Source organism: Dermochelys coriacea, chromosome 1, assembly GCF_009764565.3.
Source record: "Dermochelys coriacea isolate rDerCor1 chromosome 1, rDerCor1.pri.v4, whole genome shotgun sequence".
NCBI lineage: Eukaryota > Metazoa > Chordata > Testudines > Dermochelyidae > Dermochelys > Dermochelys coriacea.
Window position 1 is genome coordinate 271,066,406 of NC_050068.2, and position 24,992 is coordinate 271,091,397.

The following is a 24,992-nucleotide window of genomic DNA, read 5'->3' on the forward strand; positions in this document are numbered from 1 at the left end:
GTGGCCACAGCCTTTAGCACACAAGTGGGCTAATTGGGCTGCGAGTTGAGAACTGCTGGCTTAAAGTTTTAAAACAACATATTTGTCTAATCATTTAGCAGTATTAGTCAAATCTTCCAGCAACTCAGGGTTGAGTCTGTAAATGACTTAGTCTATATTATAGGAGAGCTGCATTTTATATTGGAAAATCTGGATAAAGGCTCTAGAGGTGATCCAGGGAATTACAGATCAGTAAGTCTTACACTTGTTCCTGGCAAATAGGATTTTTCCTATTTTTAATTAGTTCAACACCTAGGAGATGATGCAACTGATCTAATCAGCATGGTTTCTACAAAGGAAAATCATGTCTCACCAATCTTAGAATTCTTTGATCATGTCAGTAAAGTAATGGATATGGGAGAACTGGTTTACAAATGTGGAATTCCAAAAAGGTCCTGATTTTTAGTAGCCTTTTGTGCAAGTCCTGAGGCATAGGTAAAAGATTGGCTAGAAAACAAGACAGTAGAATTATATTATCAGTTTTCATCAATGAAGGGTTAACAACAAGCAGGGTTCCTCCAGGTTCCATACTAGGTCCATTGTTCAATATATTTACTGGAACTGGAAATTCAAGCAAGTTGTGTGGTAGCAAAGTTCGCAGATGACTCAGTTTAGATTAGATTAGTCAGGACCAGGAAGGATAGAGGAACTTCAGAGAGACCTAAGCAAACTGAGCAAATGGGCAACAGGATGACTATTGAAATTCACTGTTGATAAATGCAAGATAATGCACACTGGAGGGGGAAAAACTGAAGTGCTCATACTCTTTAGAAGGTTCTAAATTAACACAGGAAAGGAACCTAAGTGTCACTATAGACAGCTCAATGAAGACCTCTGTTCTAGGTGCAGTTGTAAAAAAGTGTTAGGATTCATAAGGAATAGGATTGAGTGTAAGAATTTATAATACCTTATATATACACACATGGTGCAACTCCTGCAGTATTGGTCACCTCATCTCAAAAATATTGCAGAAATAGAGGGATTCCAAGAAGCAATATGAAGTAAAGGGGGAAAACTGGGATTATTTATCTTAGGAAATGAGTAAGAAGGGATGTGACAAAAGTATATAAAACAAATTGTTCAGAGAAAGTAGACAGCTTCTGTTTTTCCTGTCTCAAACAGGAGAGAGATCAGCTGGCAGGTCATCCCTTCCTGAGTCCAATGGCATCTTTGGTGTCTGCTTCTTGGAGCAAGTCTGTTTAAAGCTCTAAAGCCAACAGATCCTAACTGAGGACTGACACTAAGCAGCAATCTAGAATATTCTTTCCCAGGAGTGGGGTGGAGGAGAGAGAAGAAGGAGAACAGAGACACAGTGTGTCAGACTAACAGGGCTTGAAGATAAAAGGTTTTGGCTCCACCATAAGACAGGAAGAGACTTAGTACCCAGTTTTTGAGCCTGAGAAGAGGAAAGTTACTCATCTTGCATAATAATGATGGTTCTTTGAGATTGTGTCCCTATGGTTGCCCCACTTTAGGCGTGTCTGAATCCCTGCACTTCTGATCAGAGATCTTTGGTAGCAGTGTCTGTTTGGCCCACACATATGCTCTTCCTCCCTTGCGTTGAGGCTAAGTAGCGCTGCATGGGTAAACCACCCTTAGTTCCTTCTCTACTGCAAAGTCTCCACTGAGAACTCTGAAGTAGAGGGCAGGAAGGTGGGTTCTGGAGCACCCATAGGGACACATCTCAAAGAGCCTTTGTTGCTGTACAAGATGAATAACTTCCTCTTCTTTGAGTAGTGTCCCTATGGGTGCTCCACTGTAGGTGACTCCCAAGCAGTATCTCTGATGGGAGGTTGGAGCTTCAGAGTAGAGTCTTTTATGGATGACACCACTGTGGAGCTGAAGATTGCTGGAGACTCTGCTTCCAATGCTATCGCATAGTGTTCTGCAAATATATGAGCAGATGCCCAAGTTGCTGCCTTGCAAATTTATGAGATAGGAATATTCCTGAGGAAGGTGATGTATGTGACCTCATGGAATGTGTATGGATTCCAGAGGGAGATAACCATTGCTGTCATGCTTGCGATAGGTTAATACAGTTCAAGACCATTTGGAGAATTTCTGGACTGGTATCGTGGAGCCTTTTGACATTCCTGCAATGGAGAGGAAGAGCTTTGGTGATTTCCTAAAGGCCCTCGCCCTATCGAAATAAAAGACCACGGTCCTCCTAATGTTGAGTGTATGTAGTATAGCTTCCCTGTTGTCATGGTGAGGCTTTGGGTAAAAGGTGGGGAGGTGAATGAGTTGGTTTATGTGAAAAGATGAGGACATCTTGGGGATGAACTTTGAATATTGCCTAAGAGTGACCTAGTCTTAAAAGAATACCATGAAGGAGGGGTGGGGTGTGCCATTAGTGCCACTATCTCCCCTATTCTCCTTGCTGAGGTGATAGCCCTTAGGAATGCCATCTTCATGGACAGGTAGGTAATCAAGCAGGTGGCCACAGGTTCAAAGGGCAGTCTAGTTAGGTTTTTTTAAACTAGATTTAGATCCCATGTTGGAATGGGGTGTCTGGTTTGGAAAAATCTTGAGGAATCTATTTGTAGCTAGGTGAGTGAAAATAGAGAATCCCTCTATCTGTTGATGGAAAGCCATTACGGCTGCAAGGTTTACTTTGAGCAAACTGAGGGATAGCTGTCCTCTGATCAAGTATGCAGTCCAACATCACAGGGAAGATGGAAGATGTCAGAGTGATTTGTTCGGAATCACACCAACCCGAAACCTTGCCCACTTTTGCAAATAAGTGAAGTGGGTAGCAAATTTTCTACTGTTTAGTAGCATTTCCAGTAACTCCTCAGAGCAGCAGCTCTGTGTTGGAATCATGAAGGAGCCAAGCCTTGATCCAGAGTATCTGCAGGTTGGATGGAGAGTTTGTCCTGTAAGAGGAGTTAAGGAGTGGGTTGAAGAATTGATGGACACATCACAAGCTGTGACAGGTACAGGTACCACATCTGTCTCAGCCAGGTAGAAGCAATCAGTATAATGTTTGCTTTTTCTCTTTATTTTTATCAGGACCTTCTGCAGCAGAGGGAATGGGGAAAGGCATATAGGAGGGCCTTGTCCCATGGAGACAGTCTCCTAACAAAGGTTTTCCCAGTCTGGCTGTGGAGCAATATATAGAGTGGGCATTTCCTGTTCAGATAAGCAGTGAATAAGCATTGTTGTGGTCCTCCATTGATAGAATATGCTGTGGAGTACTGTTGGGTTCATTTCCCACTTGTGGTCATGTGAGAACTTGCAACAGACTGTCTGCTGTTGTATTCTGTACTCCCAGTAGGTAAGCCACTGACATCAAAACATTGTGGCAAATGCACCAATTCCATAGCTTTAGTGCTTCTGTGCACAATGGGGATGACTTGGCATCCCCTTGGTGGTTTGAGTACATGCACACTGTTGTCTGTCATGGTTTTTGTGTGTGCAAGAAAGTGAGCACACACATTTGACCACTGAATTCAAGTAGGATAATATGGAGAGTCGCCTCCATGGGAGACCACTTGCCCCGAGTCTTGAGATTGTTCAGATGTGCTCCCCAGCCTATTAGGAATGTGTCCTTAGTCAGAAGCAAGGTGTGTGTAGGGGGAAATGTGTGAACAAGACTCCTGTACAAACATTTGTTGGGTCTTTCCACCACTCCAGGGAGCGTGACCCTGGAGGGCATCGACAGAGGTTTGTCTAATCTGTGTCTGGTCTGTAGGATAGATTGAGTCATGTCTGTAGGCACCTCATGTGTAGTCTGGCATGAGATATTACGAACATGCCTGCCACCACATGCCCAAGAAGCTGGAGGCAATGTCTATCTGACATTTGTGGGCTGGCCTGAACTGTCTCAGAGTGGCCAGGCTGTGAAATCGGTGTTGGGGAGAGATTGGCCCCTGTAAACTCCAAGCACTGTACTGGAGTTAAGGTTGATTTTTGGACATTGATTTGTAGACCCAACTTTGTGAATAAATCCTTAGTTCCCTGTAGGGCATCTTCAAAGGAGAGGGTTCTGAGGAGATAGCTGCCTAAGTGTGGGTAAATCACCATTCCCAGGGTGCTTAGATGAGCTGCTACTATGGAGAGGACCTTCAAAGATACTCTGGAAGCTGATGAAAGGCCAAAAGGAAGTACTCTACTGGTAATAGTCCTGACCTAGGGTAAACCTCAGGAAGAGTCTTTTGAATGATTAAACGGGTATGTGGAAATAGGCATCCTGGAGGTAGACGGCAAGAACCAAATCTCCTTGTTCTAGAAATTAAAAAAAAAAAACCTCTCGTGCACGGCTAGCGTGACCATCTTGAATTTTTGTACCTTCACATATTTGTTAGTGTTATGAGGTCTAGTATGGGTCTTCAATCTTTTTCTTGGGAAATCAGGATACATTGGGAATAAAAGCCTTTGCCTCAGAGGTGTACCAGAATGGGTTCTATGGTTCCCAGGCATAGCAAGTAACCTATTTCTCATCTTAACAATCACTCTTGAGAAGGGTCCCTGAAGAAGGATGAGGAGAGGAGGTGGTGAAATGGACAGAGAATCCATTGGAGATAGTCTCCAAGACCCATCAGTCAGTTTTCCCAGTTTGGAAGAACAGAGCAAGGCAGCATCCAAAGGGATGCAAATGGTTTGAGAGTTGCAGCTGTTGTAGGGAGTGGTGTCTCAGGGCCTTGATCAGAGCACCAAAATTGGTATTTTGAGGTGAAAGGCTGAGATGTTGAGGATTGAGAGGCTGATTGTTTTCACCTATCAACTTTAGACTTCTTTTGTTGTGGCTCACAATAGTGCTGCAGCAGGTACTGGGGCAGCCATGATTTGTCAGAAGACTGAGGATTAAATTTTCTTTTCTGTCCCAGTGTGTAGATCCCCAAGTATTTCAGTGTGGCCCTGGAGTCTGAGAGGATGGAGTGATGTGTCACTCTTATCTGCAAAGAATTTGGAGCCCTCAAACATGGTCTATACCTTCTTTGGCAGCTCCGAAAGATGTGATGCATAGCAGGCCGCTGTATCCGCAGCATCTAGTGCCGTCTGGAGTGCTGTTCTCTCCACTAACTGCCCTTCAGGAATGATGGCCTAAAACTGTTCTCATTGTGCTCCTGGCAGGTGATCAATAAAAGCATTAAGTTTGGCATAATTCATATGGTCACATTTTGCCATCAAGGCCTAGTAATTTGAGATTCTGAAGCACAAGATTATCGAGAAATATGCCTGCCTTCCAAAGTAGTAAAGTCTTTTCCAGTCCCTATCTTATGGGGGCGTATTTTGTGTGATGTTGGTGGCCATAGGAATTCACTGAATCCACAACGATGAAATTACATGAAGGGTGTGAAAAAAAATTCTGTATCCATGGGCATGTCTGTAGTTTTTAATCAGCCCATTTTCGTGTTGGTGTGACTGAGGCTAGTGTTTGTCATCTTACCTCAGCTGGACCCAAAAGCACCAAGTTAATTGGGAGGGTGATCCTCGAGAATGGTGCAGTATGTCCAACAATTTATGGCAGGTGTCCTTCACCTCCAGGAGAGGGATCTGCAGCGTCTGTCACCCTCTTTGTGAAATCCTGAAAGTTTGAAATAGTTTGCCATGGACAGTTGAGGGGGCATCACCACGTCTGGAGATTAGGATGAAATTTGTTTGTGGTTTGTATTCAGAGCCTCAGAAAAGACAGCGTCTCAGACTCCGAGTTGGTGACAATAGATACATAGGAAGTATGGTGCCTGTAGACTGCCCACGGATCCCAATATGGCCCCTGGGATTGTGGAACCCTTGGCTGGTTATACCATGGGAGTGGAGGCTCAGAGCGAGAGTATATCTGGGAAGTCCCCAACTGGTAGACAGCGGAACCATGGTGAGAATACAGAGAAAGTAACCAGGAGGACATCCTATCTGAGGATCTGCTGGATATTCATGGAGCCATTCAGGAGAGTGGAAGTGAATGCCTTGGTGCTGCTGTTGATTCCGGGATTCAAGATGCACTTGGTACTGGTACTGAGTAGAGGGGACTACTGGGATCTCATACCACCAGGTCCCTGGAAAAATAAAACTCCTACCGTGCTGTGGTGATCTGTTTGTCAGGGTTGATTTGTCTGTACTGAGGCAATTGGCAACCTTACTCAACATGGATAATCTGACAAGGGTTGTTTAGAAGTTGTTGGTACAGAGGATTTCCATGCTGATGGCAGTCTTCGTAGGGACAGTATGGTCTGCGCTTTTGCCTCTGACAGGTGGTGCAGCTGTTTTGAAAACTGCTACTACACAATAGCAACTTAATGTTTCTTAAGTTTTACTCCCCATGTTATTAAGTATACCTGGTTTCTTAAATTGACAGTTGTCCTAGTCTAAGATTTTCTGCTTAAATATTGAAGTATATAAAAGTCTCCTAAAATGGAAACGTATCACTAAACATAGGGCAGTTTAGAGTTTCCTGCTTTTTGCCCACTTAAGCCACTTCTATTTGTGAAAATTTGAATTCTTTACAAAGAATTAGATTAAATTATACAGAATGGCAATCCACATGCTTTCAGTTTTGAGATACTATTAGGTAAGAAGCCCTTGACATGCTGTCAAGCAGGCTAGCTTTCATCTTACTAGTTATGACATTGGGTTTCAGGGACTAAGAGCTGTTGCCTGAATACTGTGTACACAGGATGTATTGTTGCAACATCTACATAAATTACTTGTCCTGTTTTCATATTTCAAAATCTCAGAAATAATTACTGAATCACATTTAAGAACTTAGTTTGCTTTTAGATTTAAGTTGTGAACAAGAAAGTCTCCCAATGCCCAGGCAGTCAGCATCCTGGTTTGTCTGGTTTATTTTACTAGAGGTTTTCTACAAAATGGCCCTTATGAAAGAAAATCTCTTCAAAAAGTGATTCAGTTTCAGTTAGAGGCAGCATTATAAAAATCTTAATTTGAAATTATGTCCAAGAATTAAATATATCGTAGAAATAAATTTCAAACTTTTGAACTGAGTTGATATCAGGAATTTGAAGTTTATCTTAGTTTAGTGGTTCCCAAGTGATTATCTTTAGAGATGGCTGGTTTCAAAGGAGCAGATGTTTCCAGCTGCTTTTATAAGTGGCCAGAACTTTACAAGACTACCTGGAGCCCTGTTAAAATTGTTTAAAAAAAGATAAGTTCCCTCTGTAGATGCTGCTGCAAACATAGTAGTGGGGACTAGAATATCCAACCACTAGCAGAAGATCAAGGTGGCTGGGCAGCACTTCTAGGATGAAGGAAGCCCTATGCTGATCTTAAAAGGGTCAGCTGTGTCACCAGATTTGCTCATTACTGAATGCTTATCCATTAGCTAGCGTAAAGCCTTGTAAATGTGTTCTGCAAGTTATATTATTCCAGTCCCAATTCCACTGACTTTTTTTTTAGTATCTGAACACTGTCCCTTAAAACTATTGTGGCACCCATGACAGTCACTGTCTCACAAAAATAAGTCACTTATGTTTCTTAAAGGGCTTGTTTTGATCAAAATGCCAGTTTAAAGACAAGGTAAAATGATTCAATTTTATTTCTGGCCCTCTTCTGTAGTAGAAATAAGTTTTTCCCTCCTCCCCATCTCTTAACAAGGAGAGAGATTTTAAACTCGTATTAAAAGTTCTTACTCAAGACAATCTTAAGAGTTTTAGAATAGTTTGTTTAGTCTTTACTCCTGGAATGTTTAGTAAACAAAGGAAGTCTTTGGCAGAATGTGCCTAGATTTGAAGTTTCAGGGCATTTACAAAACTAACTCACCCAAAAGTTAGAAAAGAATGGTTGTTTACCTTACAGTTACCATGGTTCTGAATTGTCCACACAGATTGCACTCTAGGTGCACATGCACCATGTGCACACAAGATTGGATTCTTTTGAATAGCAATGTCTTGGAGCAGTGCTTGGGCCCTGGATACCCTCATGACCACCAGTGCTGAAGGTATAAGGGTGGGGAAGCCTCAACACCTCAGTTCTTTTGCCAATGAAGAATCCCAAGTTATCAGGGAAAGAGGATGGGTCATGGAATTTGTATGGTCAACACATCTTAAAGATTCAGAGTTACTATAAGGTAAATAAATTGTTCTTTTGAGTGACTGTCCTTACAGTATCCTGTTCCTGGAGGTGGGTAAGAGTCCTACCTATACAGGTAGGAGGACCACGCTTCTGAAGCTTGCATCTGATCCAGAGGCCTGCACCAAGGTATGGATGTAGGGAGGTAGAAGTGTGGAGTGGAGTGAACTCCACGTTGATGCCCTATAAATCTCAGTCAAGGGGACATTGTTCAAGGTGGCAGCAGTAGTCCCCTGGGCTTGAGCTGAAATAGACTTAATGTGTCCAAGGGAATTTCTTAGACAGCAAGCACTTGTGCAGTCCAAAACCCATTTCGACAGCATCTGCATGGCTATGAGTTTGTCCTCATCTTCTGCAAATGTGACAAATAGCTTTGGCAAGATCCTAAGCAGGCAAAAGAACAATGTTTTAACCACATCGAGCACAAGAAGCTTTCAGTGAAGAACATTGTTTGGGAAGAGAAACTGGCAGAAGAACAGGATGAATATGAAAGTGATACTGCCTCACTGTAACCTTTACTTGTTTAAGAAGGAGCCCCCCACATAAGAGCCTGGATCTCCTATTCTTCTGGCCAATGGTGCATTAGGAAGGTAGTCTTCATGGAGAGGTAGCCATGGGCTCAAAGGGAGGATCCATTAAACTAGCTAGTGTGACAGAGATCCTACAGAACAGGGGAATCTGACTGGTTGAAAGGCATGGGTCAGTCCTTTAAGAAACCTCATTATAGCTTTTGTTTTAAAGCAACATTATACAGAATAGTCATCAGATCCTTCTATTTGACAAGGTGTTACCATATGGGAAATGACTACCTAGGAACGAGTACTGTGGAAAGGGATCTGGGGGTCATAGTGGATCACAAGCTAAACAGGAGTTACCAGTGTAATACTTTTGCAAAAAAAGCAAATATTCTGGGATGTATTAGCTGGAGTATTGAAAGCAAGACACTGGAAGTAATTCTTCCCTTCTACTCTGATTAGGCCTCAACTGGAGTATTGTGTGCAGTTCTGGGCGCCACATTTCAGGAAAGAAGTGGACAAGTTGGAGAAAGTCCGGAGAAGAGCAACAAAAATTATTAAAGGTCTAGAAAACATGACTTATGAGGGAAGACTGAAGAAATTGGATTTGTTTAGTCTGGAGCAGAGAAGACAGGGGACATGATAACAGTTTTCAAGTACATAAAAGGTTGTTACAAGGAGGGGGGAGAAAAATTGTTCTTAACCTCTGAGGATAGGACAAGAAGCAATGGGCTTAAACTGGAGCAAGGGCAGCTTAGGTTGGACATTAGGAAAAACTTCTTAACTGTCAGAGTGGTTAAACACTGGAATAAACTGCCTAGGGAGGTTGTGGAATCTCCATCATCAGGGATTTTTAAGAGCAGGTTGGACAAATACCTGTCAGGGATGGTCTAGATAATACCTAGTCCTGCCTTGAATGCAGGGGACTGGACTAGATGACCTCTTGAGCATAACAACATGTCAACTTAATAAAATCACTTAAGTGAAATCTCTACCTATACACATTTAATAGACCAGGCATGTCCACCAAATATTAATATTCAAAGAAATTAGATAAGTACACTCACCTACAAGAAAAGCATACCTAGAGTATTAATATAAGGTACCCAAATATCAAAGTACTTATTTGTCTATTTTGGAAGCCTGTTTTATGACACATGGTTTGACATTTCAAGGGTCCCCAATAGAGCCAATGTTGATAGAGCACTGAGGGAGTGGGGATGTGTAGACCAGCTTGATGGTGCCCTTCTGAACTCTGAAAAATGATGGGATTCCTTCCTCCATTGTGTAGCCATGTCCCACTGTGGTATCCTCAGTGGAGATGGGTCATATTTCAGTGAGGATTGTCTGCTGTGTTCCCTGGGAGCCAAAGGCAGCAAAATCCTCCTCCTCCTCAAGTGGGGCATGCCATTCAGGTGTCTTGTTCTTAGTCAGATCTATGGCTAGTTCTGATCAGTCATGAGGGACCTGTCTATCTATTGATTGCCTCCAAGTCTTTCCAGGACTGGAGACTCTGGTACTGTTCCTACAGCCAAGTCTGCTGGTGTGTAGAACTGTCAGTGCAGATAAGACTGTTGGTACCAAACACACTGCCAACTCTTGAGTGGTCAATGCCAAAGTTTTCCTCAGCACTGCATTCACCAGCACAGCACCATCCAAAGCTAGTGTATGGTCAACCACCTGAATGGTACCAGTAGCAGTGTGGTGCTTGTTGTGGAAAACGACCATCTTTTGTAGAAATTTTGCCTTGGAGCTTAGGCACGGCTCAGCCTTGAAGCCCTGATATATGGGAGATTTAGGAGGGGCTGTGTCTTCTGGCTGAGAAGGGAAACTAGGTCCTTCCCTGATCCTTGGAGGAGTGCTCTTTACCTCCCCTCTCATGTCAAAATCAGAGCATAGGAGCAAGGTTTCTGAATGTCCCCCAAATTTGGGGTGACATCATGGCTCACTGGACAAATGAGTGACATAGGGAGGTGGCCTCTTCAGTTGCTCGCTGGAATCAGATGCTTCTGTGAATGTTTAAGAAATGAAGTTTCCATTTGACTTTTCTTGACTTCAGGGTGTGCTCTGCAAGTTCTGCACACTGAACAGTGCTCAGTACACGTCCCCCTCCCAAGCATGAGGCACCTCAGGTGTGTCATTGTTATGCACCTCGCAATACAGCAGTGCCTATTTTAAATCCTGTAGACTTGCTTTTGCCCATTTATACCTATGTGCAGGGAGTCGAGCCCTTGCACAGAAGGTGGAGGTGGTAAGAAAACCCATCTATGCCTTGAACCTCACTAACTACAATAAAAACTTTACAAATGGGTCTAAACTAACTTATTCTAATAGTTAACAGTTCATAGATAACAAAAAGGTCTAACTATACTGTCAGCTACAGTGGCTGCAAAAGCTCCTGCATGGTCCCAATGGACACTATTCAAAATAATTTGATTTTGCATGTTTGAGGGGGCATGCGCAACTACAGTGTGGGGACAATCACTTGAACTTTTTCATGCATAAATATTTAGTCATTAATTTGTGACTCTACTTTTTTAAATTCTAGTTCATAGCAAATATTTCATGATTAAAAGCAGTGTTTGTCATGATCTCCTTGATATTTCCATATGAACAGTGAGCAATACCAAGTATTTAAGTATGCCTTTTGCCAATACGTGAGCTGTTCAAATATATAATTTTACTTGCAGGATTGTGGTTTGTTCATTCAGCTATTCCCAAATCTAAGCTATACAAGAATCCTAGAGAACTATTTAATGAAAAACAGCTTAGAAGTATATTTTAGTATGAATTTCAGGATTTCATGTAAAACAGAAAGGAGTCCAATATAGTCTACAAAGCCATATTCAAAAGGCTCTTTCCAAATACTCAGACATTTACTAAAAATAAGATGCTTCAGAAGATGAGACTTCAGGCTGGGATTTTCAAATAAGCTTAAGGCCTTGTCTACAGTAGGAAGGGTTTGCTGGTGTCACTTACACCAGTTCACCTTCCCCTAAACAAAATAGACACTCTCAGCCAAATGACCTTTTTGCTGATATGCTGCTTTTAGTACAACTTTCATTATTGGGGGTTCGATTCCCACCCGCCCCGCCCCCCGACATAACTATGCCAGCAAACCTTGAGTAGAGAAGGCTTGAGCATCTCTGCTATGAAAGATCATAAATTCTCTCCTGACAAGGTTACCTGATCTATATATGCATTAACTGCTGAAACAACTGAGACCAGTCCACTAGTTAGTGAGCCAACAGACTGATACCCAACTCAAACTCATTAATTCATTTTGGCTTTCTTTTCTGGATCAACCAAGATAAATCAGAGCTGGGAACAAGCATGTCAGCACAAAAGCTGTTGACATGTTACTTAGGACAATTTTATGACAACTCTTCAGCATTAAGAGAAAGGGGAAATGATTCATCTAAAGGGCCCAGTCAGTGGTACTTTGTAATATAACATCACTTCCATCCAGCACCAGGCTTCAGTTAAAGATGTTCCGCATAAGCAATACTACAAGTTGGACTGATCAATATTGAATACCTTTATGCTTATTGGGTAAGCTTCTATTAAACCGTAAACAGACAATATGCTCCTGAAGATAAGTGAACAGGCTTCTCTCAAGATAAACATTAGGTGACATTCTATTTGATTTCTTGATTTCCACTGAACAAGCGTCAAGCTACTGTGCAAATAGTGGTTTAACAGGTTGCGTTAAGCAGCTATAGGTAGCTTCTTTGAAGAACTGAATTAAAGAGCATTTCCTCGTTCTAATTTTGAGGAAAGGCCAGGAATATACACTAGCAGGTTCTAATAAAATCCACTCTTAAAAGAGCTTCTATTTGAGCAACTAACCAGGACTGGGTTAAGTAAGATAAGCAGTCAGAAACCACCTACTGATTTTTTTTTTTTTGTTATAGTCCCATCTCTAGGGCTCTTCTAGTTTGCCTAAAAAGAAGTGTAGTTTTTGTTGGAAGCTGTCTACTAGCTAGAACAGAAAAGGTGAGAATTAAGATGAATTTTGTGGTTTTCCTTGTAGAATAAATAGTTCTTTGCTTGTCCAAGTCACAGCATTGCTTGAAGTATGAAAATAAGCACAAATTTTCATGCCCTGGAATATGAGAACATGATTTTGTTTACATTACCTTTTCTTTAAATTGCCACCCCCCACATTTTGTTTCAAACATATAAAGGCAAGATTTAAATGTTAGGGAGGATCAAAGTAGTTTATGCTTTGTCCTAGGAGGCAAGGTAGAACTACACTTCTGGAGTGTGAACTCCTACTCTAATCCATCAGTTGAATCACAACCCTTCAGCCACTTTACTGCTGCCCAATATATAGTTTTCTTTTTGCCCCCATGTGCATATTGGTGGCAAAGTCTTGGTTGTAAAAAAAAAACAAAACAAAACAAAAAAACCACAACAGCTGTGTTGTAAACTACTTAAAAAGTAGTTATTCCTGCAGGTGAAAAGAATTTTGTTTTTACAGTTGCAATAGCAAGTTAGAGCCTTTATTCAGGTTTTGGGAGTCAAATAGTGTTAGCTTGTTACTCCTATGTAGGATAGGACTGTCAAGTCACTGCTTTGAAATACCTGATGCAGGAGAAGTGTTTAGTTTAAGACATTGCTTTATCAGATTTTATGCATTCAAAAATATTGGTAGCCTTTAACATGCATCTAAATTGGAAGATAAATTCAGTTTTAGCCTGTAATCTTTCAGGCCTAGGAGCCATAAACCATCATCTGATTTATACATATATTGCAGTGTCAGGCAACAATGCTGACAGTCTTACCTCCTGTTTCCTCTAGGTGGAGCAAAACACATGCGGTAATTATCTAGTTTAATGAAGCAAACTCCTGTATATTTTATAACAGTTACAAGCTTTGAAGTTTGATTTTGTGAGCCAAAATTAAGATGGCATCCAAGCTTCGCCAGATTTATATTCCAAAAACACTGAATAACCAAGCAGTAAATGACTTTGATATGACACTATTCTTGCACTTTTTTGCATGCTCATATAAAGTAAAATCCAATGAGTTTCTCCTGCAGAGAACACAATTGCTGCACATAATGAAGAATTGCAGTCAGTAGATATCATACATACTGCAGAACACTTTTTAGGGAACGTTTTTGTAGGCATTTATGTATCCCTCCATCACTTATGTTTCATTTTCCATGTATTTAAAAATTGTTGGAGTGAGTTTCCTAATCTAAATTAATCCCCCGATGAAAGTTCTCTCAGACATGGGACTACCAATATGTTAAATTTCATTGCACCAGGGGAACGTAGCTGTTGTAGAAGGTCATGTTGGGGGGGAAAAGGGGAGAGGGAAGAGAAGAGGAGAAGAGAAGTCAGGTGCTTAGAGTTAATAGAGATCTAATATAATTATAGATCTCTATCCTTATATTCAACCTTCTACAATGTCAAGACTCCCTTTGTTTCAGGCACTCTTATTTGTTTTGCTGAGAGACAGGGCCTGGTCCTTTCAGCTGGCCAATCTTTTACTACTTTTGGAGCCCTTCCCTTTTGCAATCACAGCCTGTTTTATTTCCATCCTCCATACTTAAAGAATGAAGCCCTTGATTAATAAAGTGAAACCCTTAATTACTGGAGTGGCTTCCCAAGGCCTCTTCCTTAACCCAGATTTTTTTTAAGTGCCATTTAAGATGTTTTGCATTCCTTTTTAAGTATACTCAGATGCCTCATTATATAGATATCTATCTGTACAAGGACATACAAAGTTTCTTTCCTCTAAATGCAAACTACAATAGAGAACTCAAGGTGTCAAAGGATCTTAAAGATTGTTACTTGTTTTTGTCAGAGGATGAAGCCATCCTTTAAGGCTTGTTTTACACTATAAAAAAAGCAATTAAACCTGGAATAAGTGTGATTTAAAATGTAAATTAATTTAATTGAAGCCCAGATTAAACATTTGCTTACAATACCTAAATATTTTAAATCTGTGGCTTTTATGATTTTAAATAAAGGTTGAAAGAATGCCAGTCCAGACTGCAGTCTTTCACACATAGGCAGAAAGCTTACTAAAGAAACCAACTAGTTTCTACTTCTGTTCACGAGATACACGCAGCAAAGATTAGGAAAATGTGAATATGCAGCAATAGTTACCAGTACCTCTCAAACTTGTTCTCTAGAATCTCAACATTCATTTAAAATAAAGCTAGCTACCATAGTTGGAAAAAAGCATAAAAACAAACTAGTTTAGCCAATGGAGAGATGTTTTGCTGAGTCTACAGAGAGCTTGGAACAGTTTAGAATTGCGAACTGCCCCCTTCCTCCTCAGTGAGATATATTACCTTGTGTTTTGGATATTTTATTATTTGTTCTAGAAATATCTCCATTTCCTCCTTATTTGAAGATCTACAGAAATCCCTTACCAGGACATCATCCCTGTATTTTTTCCTTTCATGGTCAACCAGGGACTTCACTGGTCACCACCTTCTGGAGGTCAGAACAAATGCATATATTTTTTATGTACAATGCAATAGCTTCTTTTTAACTTGACTGTCCTTCCTGAAGTTATAACCCTCTATACCAGTATTCCAGTCGTGAGATTTATTAGTTCATCTGACACTTTCACTTTAAGTTTAATTATACACATTTCACTTTACTGCAGTTGATCATTGATGTACTTATTTTAGCTAGAAACTAGCAATGCAAATCTAGTTGTGAAGTAGCTACCAAAAATTAAGTATGATATTCTTGAAGTATTTCTGCAGACTAAAGTTACAGATGAAGCCTGTAACTGTTTAGATAGCATTTTTAACTAGTTTGCCTAAGAACAATATTTAAAACTTGATTAGCAGTTTACTTAAAGAAAATCCTCATTTGCTTTAAGTGTCAAGCTCCTGAAAGGAACTGTTTGTTCATCAAAACTTAGACCTCTAAAGCTGGCTTTAGAAGAAAAATGTGGGTTGTTCCTGTCTTGCTTTATTGATGGATAATGGCCAGAAGCACTATTTTTACCGTTGAAATATCAAGTCTCTTCTTGAAGAATTACCACGATTGGTGTTCACCACATGCCACTTGTAAATTGTTTAACTTACTATACGTGATCTTGAAGAAATTGTGGTGCAACATTTCTAGCAGCTGTGCACATCAACAAAATATTCATTGCCAGAACCTTTTACAGAAATTTTAGGTACTAAGCTACTGCCTATATAGTGTTCTCACACAAGTTTACATACATTACATGATGCCAAAACATTAGATTTTCTTGTAGTATTAGAACAGAAACTCAGCCCTCAAATGAAGAGGCAGAGGTTAACTATTCAAACATTTTCTCAATACTTTGTCAGGAGTTTGAGTCAGATTATTTTAAACTGAGGAACACACTAAGAATCCCTTTCCTTCCAACTACTCAGGTCTCATTACTTGATTTAAGAGATCTACTAGTGCTCCAGTAGTCCATAAAGTCTTACAGGTAAGACCGAAAAATCTGAAATTAAAGTAAAAATAATCAGAAAGGGTTTTTCCCCCCCCACTACGATCTTGCAGGCTTCTTTACAACTCTTCAGGGAAAAAAGGAACTCCCCCCCCTTTTACTCTTTGCATGTCACATTCTTTAAGAATTTACTATAACATCTGCAAAATCCAGGTTTCAATCTAATCTAAATATTGACTATAACCTATTTCCAGAGCAATATATTCTGATCATTTATTTTATGACTCATCTCATTTTGAATTCAAATTAAGTCTGTGAAATAGGATAAGCTATAAATTCTTTGGAGTTCGGGGATCATTTGAATTTTGGCAAATTAAATTGTGAAAAGTCGCTGAAGTTCCTTTTCAAAAAGGAAAGATCCCTATCTGAATACGAGTGGGACTGTTAAATCTATGTTTACCTCTTCATAAACCTCTCGGACTGCAGCACCTCCTGGTTCCTCCTCTGGCTCCATTCCTCCACCTGGTACAATCCACTGATCTGGGTACCGACTACTACTCACTAACAGCACCTGAAAGGTCAAAACACACATTTAAGCAGTCATTTGAAAATAATCTGATTGGAGAGTCTGAAGGCTACTGACCATTTTCCTACAGTGTACTTGTTCATGCCAGATGGATTATAGCTTTCAAAAACGTAAATCAAAAATAAATAACCTGCAGCTAGATTTACATGTGAAGTACCAACTCTTATTAAAAATCTTGATATTAATGAAGGTTAAGAGTATAGGACTGAGGACCTTGACTCATCTCCCTGCACATGTTTAAATAGGGCATTTTCTTACATCATATTGGTGAGAACTTTCCTGACTACTGTACAATGAAATATATCAAGTTGATTTAGAGGGACACCTTTCTAGACTGTTGATGAGGCTTTTGTAAAAAGTTCGAACAAGTAGAATTGTCAAAAATATAAAGTTTAAACTAGATATTTCCCTGCAATTTTTACAATATTGACTTTGCATGATTTAATGATGCAACTTCACTGGAAGTTGTTGTTCAAGTTAGAGAAATACAAAAAGCAAGAATCAAAAACAAGTTAATTATAAAAGTGTTTTCAAAATGTACTAATCCGTTATTAGTAAATTAGGAAAAACCTATTTAAAATGTGTTTTTGTCTTCACGTTTAGCCATCTATTTTGCATTAAAATTGGAAAGGACATATTGGGCAGAAAGGTACAATAGATCTTTAATAAAACTATCATCATCATAGTGCCTAGGAGCCCAAGTCGGAGTGGGACTCCACTGTGCTACGCAGTGTACAAAAGGGGACAAAGATGGCTTCTTGCCCAAGGAGCTTTCTTGTATAACTATTGCTGCAATAGAATTTTAGCACTGTGCAGTTGTCACCATTAGCCAGCCACTGCGATTTAAAATATTTTACCATTTATCCAAGAATGTAGGAAGTTAAAAGTTACATTGGATAGTTTTATATAAAAGTGAAATATGGTAAGGAAGACCATGAGAATGGAACTCCGATGGAAAGAGCATCTGGAGTTAGTAAAAGATTACCTGTATTTGCGGACATTTCCACTCTGAATAGTAGATTCTATCTATAGTAGTTTAGTATGAAGCTTCTTGGAAGTTAGCACAAAATAGCTTATGTAACCACTTTTCTCCTTGGGAAATACATTTTCCTTTTTTAAAGATGGAAAGGAATAAAAACGTACTATAAGCAAGCTATTTGCAGAAATTAAGCCAATAAGTGCAAAAAAACAAATTATGTTCTATTGAAAATTCAGATCCACTACATATTGCTCAGTTTAGCTATGCTAGATGTTTGGATGATCACATTTGGCCTTACTGGGAGATTGGCCCAGGGAGAGGAGGGACCCAAAGACATTTTACAGAACAAAAATAAATCAGAGTAAGGAGTTATTTATTATTCTAGAAAATATGCAGACTACTATCTGATTGCAATAAAATTAACAGAACAATGCAACAACCCAAGGCTGGGATATGTGGTGTTTTGTACTCGGGGGGGGGGGGGGAGGGGGGAGGGGGGGAAGGGGGCACAGCTGGGAGAGAGCTTGTTAATTTCACATACATACCAGTATTACCACCAATGGATAACATTTTCCCCCACTACCACTCAAGTGATTTTTAGACAGAACTGGCTTCTATTTTAAGGACTTTTGTCTTTGACAAAGTACAATTTGTAGAGACAGTTGTCACAGCACTATAATGTTCTGCAGTAACTTTATGGTCCAGTTATTGGTGGTATAGTAGAATTAAGTTGGATTCTTTCTCACAGCAGGGAAGGGAACCCACTACTTACTGGGCCTCTGAAGTGAACTCAGTCTCTTGTATGGAAGGCCAGAACACTGACCACAGTATCACCCCACATTTTACACAACCTACTTTTGTTAGCATATTAGCAGTTTAAAACCTAAAACTACTAGTAATAGAGATTACTATGGCTCATGAAGTTACCTATATGGATCCATACTATATACCCCTAATTTCTTCCTACTAAGTCAATCTATTATAAGACTATGGGGAAGGAGATACAGAACAAACATAGGGAGTCTTCAAAAACCAGTTATGTTAATTAAATGTAAGAGCATTACCTGTGAGGTTCCCAGACCAGATGATTACAAAGTAGTCTTTAACCCAGGGAGGAGTGTGAGAGAAGAACAATGATTGTGGAACTGCTCTCCTACTCAAGTATCTGCTCTACAAGCTAATTACAAGGGGGTAATGCTGTGTAAATGTATCAATATAAGTCCAGGTAGCATATTTGCCTCTCTGGGGAAAAGATGTGTTTTAAAAAGATGGCTAAAATGCTGCCCTAGCAAGGTCAATATTTACTCCTGGAGGAATTCTGCACACTATTTTAAAATTCTGCATATTTTATTTGTCAAAATACTACAATATAATCATACCAGTTTCAATTCTTTTGGTAATTTATTCCAAAATCAATGTCAGCATCAACACCAAAAAAAAAGAAAAAAAAAGATTCCCCCCAGGAGTAAAGAATTAAAGAAACCCCCTACAACAACCCAGTTCCAGTTCTTCTTATGCTTTTTGTTGGGTGCCTCAGTCTGGGTGTGCCACAAATGCCACCTGGGCACATGTGCGCGTGTGTGGGGGGGAACTATGCCCCTGTGGTCTCAGGCACACCCCCCACCCCCAGAGCCTAAGCTGTGAGGCATCCCCTGGCCCAGACATCCACACTCCCTCCTCCCCAGAGCCTAGAGATCTTGAGAGCATGCAAGAGCTAAACAGCCTGATGCTGGGTCCTGAGCTTGTACAAAGCCACCTCCTTCCTTCAGGACATGCTGGAAACCACAGCTGCCCAGAACCCTCCAACTTCCTCTCCCTGACAGAGTCCTGTATTTGCAAGCCAGAGAGCCAGGCTCTGCTGGGTCCAGTGGCTCCTAGTGGTAGCCAGCAGCTCTGCGACACCAATTCTGCAGGGAAAAATTAAATTCTGCACATAACCTTAATTCTGTGCAAATTCATTGCACAGTGGCACATAATTCCCCCAGGAATAAGTCTTACTGCATCCGATGCAGTGAGCTGTAGCTCACAAAAGCTTATGCTCAAATGAATTTGTTAGTCTCTAAGGTGCCACAAGTACTCCTTTTCTTTTTACTGAAACTGTTGAAGCTACCTTAGAACAGATGGGGTAGGAGCTGGAAAGGAACAGTGGCAGATTACCAAGCTGTTCCTACAGCAGGGTACCTCTGTGCTTTCATTAGTTAATGCTAAAGTTAACACGGAGATGGAGTCATTCACAATATTTGTCTTAAGGCTGTAGATTCATGCAGACATCAGTGTGTTAGTTTACCATTATTCTATCAGGAATGCCTTTATTTGCATTTAAGATTTTGCAACCACAAGAGCCACAGTAACACTCTTCCAGAAAGAGTACCAGCCCACACTAGACAGTTTTACCTCCTGGGTTTGTGAATGTGCTCAAGCAACCTAGTGATACTAGGATCCTTGGTCTCAAGCAAGAAGTCAGTCTTCATCATTTAGTGTCTGGGTGAAAGCCAACTCACATCAAGTGCCACAAATCTAAGACTTTGGAAATTTCATGTATTACAAAATGTCCTCTATATACTTTAATATTGCAGCCTAGTCTCCTCCCCTAGTCTCAAGTGGTGTGTGGGAGAAAGACAGTATGGTTAGATTAATATAAAGAGGCTTTGCTAAGAGCTTTGAGAGGTCAGAGCAGCATCTTATCTTTATAGAACACACTGATGCATCAGCATGGAGAATGGAAAAGGCGTATGCATCAGCTTGGACAGTCTAATAGGAATGAAGACTAAAAAAATTTGATGTAAAAAACAATCTTAGCAGATAAGTGGTGCCACTGATTTGGTTTGCAGCACATGCAAGTTTCAGGACAGGGACAACTCCTGAAAATGACAGACATATGCCTTTTGAAAGTCTCAACACTGTAACAAGGAGAGATCATCAAAGATTCCTATACTAGTGAGACTGAAGACAGAAATTTGAAGCCAGGTGTGCACTCAAGCCCAGGAAGAGAATAGGCTGCAGCAAAGTAGGCAGTCCAGAAGAAAGGGAATGAACGGAAAACTGGAGCGAATCATATCCTTTATCTTGTCCAGATGAAATAAAATTTAATAGAAGGTTTTCTGCTTTCTAACACCATTTTCTGGACTTTTACAGAAGAATCTGTCCAAGTTGCTTAACTAGTCAGCAACCAGACTGTTGTACTCTGGTACTTCTAGTTGGGATGCAGTATCTAGCTGAAGAAAGTCTCTCAAAGACTGCTTGAATTGAAGGATGATGAAAAGTCAGATCTTTGTCATTCATTATACAGATAATTCCAAAAGTTCAGCAAGTCACTTTTAAGAGTTCATGGAAACTTGAAATCAGGTGGAAAGACTAAGTTTGGGGACAACCCTCCAGAAACTGAAGATGGCAACAGCCCTTCTAAATGCAGCTACTAGTTGTTCAGAGAATGGCCAACCTTTATAAGGACACCTGAGATGCACGAGTCCTTACAGAAGCTCAAATGAAGATCTAACTGGAGGCAATCCTTTTGGGGGCACTGGGGAATCTTTTGCTTTTCTGGACCTCAAACTGCTTAGTCTGTATTGCCAATCAGGTCAAGGAGCTCACAGTATCTCCATTTTGAAATCCAAGGGCTAACAAATCCTGTAAGTGGCACATCTCTTAACCCAAATACAGGTGTATAGTGTTCAGTCTAAAGAAAAGGAGTACTTGTGGCACCTTAGAGACTAACAAATTTATTAGAGCATAAGCTTTCGTGAGCTACAGCTCACTTCAGATCTCTCTAAACATCAGACCCCCATCATGATTAAAGTTGAGGTTGACTACTCCTCTGGGTCTTTCAATCTGATATTTGTGAACTAAATAGAAGATGTATGGAAAGGGCAAATAAGAGTGCCCTCTCCTGAGGACAGCAGAGGAAGAAACTGCCATATGGAAAGGCAATAAAAAGACCACCACCACAGATGCCAGAGACATTTTGAATCACCAAATCTGATGGTGTAGAAGCATCCAGCAGTGAATACTACCTATCAAGATTATATCCAAAAGCAAGGCATCAGATTCCTGTCACTAAATGAGTCCCTCAACCCTGCCTCCTCCCCAACACCAAGCTTTCAGTGTGAAAGCAGTTACTATGTTGGAAAGAATCACGAGACTCATGACTTTTTACCCCTTCTCCCTTGGTTCCAAAGAATAATGGTGTCGGAGAACAGCATCACTTGAAGGCACCTCAAAGTTGCTGTGAAGACTTTACATCAATGCTGACAGTGCTCAACGGCAGCATTTACCTCTTCTAAAACCATTAACAGAAGCTTTGAGGAATGGGAAAGTTGTATCTGAGAATTCTCTAGAATATTCTTATGTACTAGAACTTGCTTTACAGGACCTTGAGACCCCCGACATCAAGGCTTCTCTGGCTGTAGAGTGTTTGACTGCTGATGGTGGACTCAACATCAAGGGTCTGTTCCTGATCAGTGCCTTCTATGTAGGCAATAAGACCTGCATTGCCACCTCCCACAAATTGTTCTTGAGAGCTATGCTTATCTCCACATACGAATTTGGAGAAGCTCAGGCACATGAGTAGAATTTGGAATTGTATTTTTCCAAGGCAGAGCAAACACCAGGAGTATTCATGTCATTAGCATGTGCTAATGCAGGGGGACATAGCTTGAAGACTGTCTCCACCGTCCCCCAAACAAGGAAGCAGACCCATAACAAGTGGGCAACCATAAAGACTAAAGAAAACAGCCAAATGAGGCCCCCAAAGTAGAAGACCTTACTTATTTAACTGAAAGACCAGAGTAGTTTTCTAGCAGACAAAAACAGGGTTAAGATTCTGCTCAATGCTTATGTATTAAGGCTGATTCCCCTTATATCCTTTGGTATGGGTGTATAGGCAGGGTGCATACATACGTAGCGTTATTCAGAAAGTTTAGCACTTGTAACCTGAGGGCATGTATATTTCCTTGAGTAGGGATCCACTTAAACAATGCTCAAAGAGCAACGTTAAAACCTTACAAGAGGATTAAATGCTAAGCACAGCTGATATTCCACATAACATGAACATTACACAACTTCATGCTGATCAAACTAGCATTCATTGGAGTCTCAGACTCTGATATTAAGGTCAGAAGGGACCATTATGATCTAGCCTGACCTCCTGCACAATGCAGGCCATGGAATCTCACCCACCCCCTCCTGCAATAAACTCTTCACCTACATCTGAGCTATTGAAGTCCTCAAATCATGGTTTAACGACTTTCAGGTGCAGAGAATCCTTCAGCAAGTGACCCATGTCCCATGCTGCAGAGGAAGGTGAAAAACCCCCAGGGCCTCTTCCAATCTGCCCTGGAGGAAAATTCCTTCCCAAGCCCAAATATGTTGATCAGCTGAACCCTGAGCACGTGGGCAAGATTCACCAGCCAGATACCCAGGAAAGAATTCTCTGTAGTAACTCAGATCCCAACCCATCTAACATCCCATCACAGGCCATTGGGCCTATTTACCGTGAATAGTTAAAGATCAAATTGCCAAAATCCTATTATCCCATCATACCATCTCTTCCATAAACTTATCGAGTTTAATCTTAAAGCCAGATATGTCTTTTGCCCCCACTGCTTCCCTTGGAAGGCTGTTCCAGAATTTCACTCCTCTAACGGTTAGAAACCTTCATCTAATTTCAAGTCTAAACTTCCTGATGGCCAGTTTATATCCATTTGTTTTTGTGTCCACACTGGTACTGAGCTTAAATAATTCCTCTTCCTCTCCGGTATTTATCCCTCAGATATATTTATAGAGAGCAATCATATCCCACCTCAGCCTTCTTTTAGTTAGGCTAAACAAGCCATGCTCCTTGAGTCTTTCACAAGACAGGTTTTCCATTCCTCGGATCATCCTAGTAGCCCTTCTTTGTACCTGTTCCAGTTTGAATTCATTCTTTTTAAACATGGGAGACCAGAACTGCACACAATATTCCAGATGAGGTCTCACCAGTGCCTTGTATAACAGTACTAAAACCTCCTCATCTCTACTGGAAATACCTCGCCTGATGCATCCCAAGACCACATTAGCTTTTTTCACGGCCACATCACATTGGCAGCTCAGTCATCCTGTGGTCAACCAATACTCCAAGGTCCTTCTCCTCCTCTGTTATTTCTAATTGATGCGTCCCCAGCTTATACCTAAAATTCTTATTAATCCCTAAAATGCATAACTGTACACTTCTCACTATTAAATTTCATCCTATTACTATTACTCCAGTTTACAAGGTCATCCAGATCCTCCTGTATATCCCGATCCTTCTGTAAATTGGCAATACCTCCCAGTTTTGCATTTTCCACAAACTTTATTAGCACACTCCCACTTTTTGTGCCAAGGTCAGTAATAAAAAGATTAAATAGGACTGGTCCCAAAACCGATCCCTGGGGAACTCCACTGGTAACCTCCCTCCAGTCTGACAGTTCACCTTTCAGTATAACCCACTGTAGTCTCCCTTTTAACCAATTCCTTATCCACCTTTCAATTTTCATACTGATCCCCATCTTTTCCAATTTAACTAATAATTCCCCCTGTGGCACTGTATCAAACGCCTTACTGAAATCTAGGTAAATCAGTTCTACTGTGTTTCCTTTGTCTAAAAAAGGAATCTGTTAACTTTCTCAAAGGAGGAGATCAGGTTGGTTTGGCATGACCTACCTTTTGTAAAACCATGTTGTATTTTGTCCCATTTACCATTAACCTCAATGTCCTTAACTACTTTCTCCTTCAAATTTTTTTTTCCAAGACCTTTCATACTATAGGTGTCAAACAGGCCTGTAGTGACCCAGATCACTTTTTCCCCCTCCTTTCTTAAAAATAGGAACTATGTTAGCAATTCTCCAATCATAAGGTAGAACCCCCGAGGTTACAGATTCATTAAAAGTTCTTGCTAGTGGGCTTGCAATTTCATGTGCCAATTCCTTTAATATTCTTGGAAGAAGATTATCTGGGCCCCCTGATTTAGTCCCTTTAAGCTGTTAGAGTTTCGCTTCTACCTCAGATATGGTAATATCTGCCTCCATGTCCTCATTCCCATTTGTTATGCTACCATTATCCCTAAGATCCTCATTAAAGACTGAGGCAAAGTATGTGTTTAGATATTGGGCCATGCCTAGATTATCCTTAACCTCCACTCCATCCTCAGTGTTTAGTGGTCCCACTTTTGTTTTCTTCTTATTTATATGGCTATAGAACCTTTTACAATTGGTTTTAATTCACTTTGCAAGGTCCAACTCTACATGGCTTTTGGCCTCTCTCACTTTATCCCAACATGTTCTGACCTCAATAACATAGCTTTCCTTGCTAATCCCTCCCATCTTCCACTCCCTGTATGCTTTCTGCTTTTTCTTAATCACCTCTCTGAGATGCTTGCTCATCCAGCTTGGTCTACAACTCCTGCCTATGAATTTTCCCCCCTTTCTTGGGA

General features: G+C 40.6%; 1 protein-coding gene across 5 annotated transcripts in view; it reads right to left on the reverse strand.

Moving 5' to 3' along the window:
- Positions 1–24,992, reverse strand: part of NUDT4 (nudix hydrolase 4) — a 55,423-nt gene that overhangs the window by 15,215 nt on the left and 15,216 nt on the right. For all 5 annotated transcript variants that reach the window (XM_043492328.1, XM_038409897.2, XM_038409906.2 and 2 more), the window contains one exon: positions 16,441–16,551. In XM_043492328.1, coding sequence (XP_043348263.1) covers positions 16,441–16,551 — 111 coding nt within the window. Of the gene's footprint in view, positions 1–16,440; positions 16,552–24,992 lie in introns of those variants that run through there.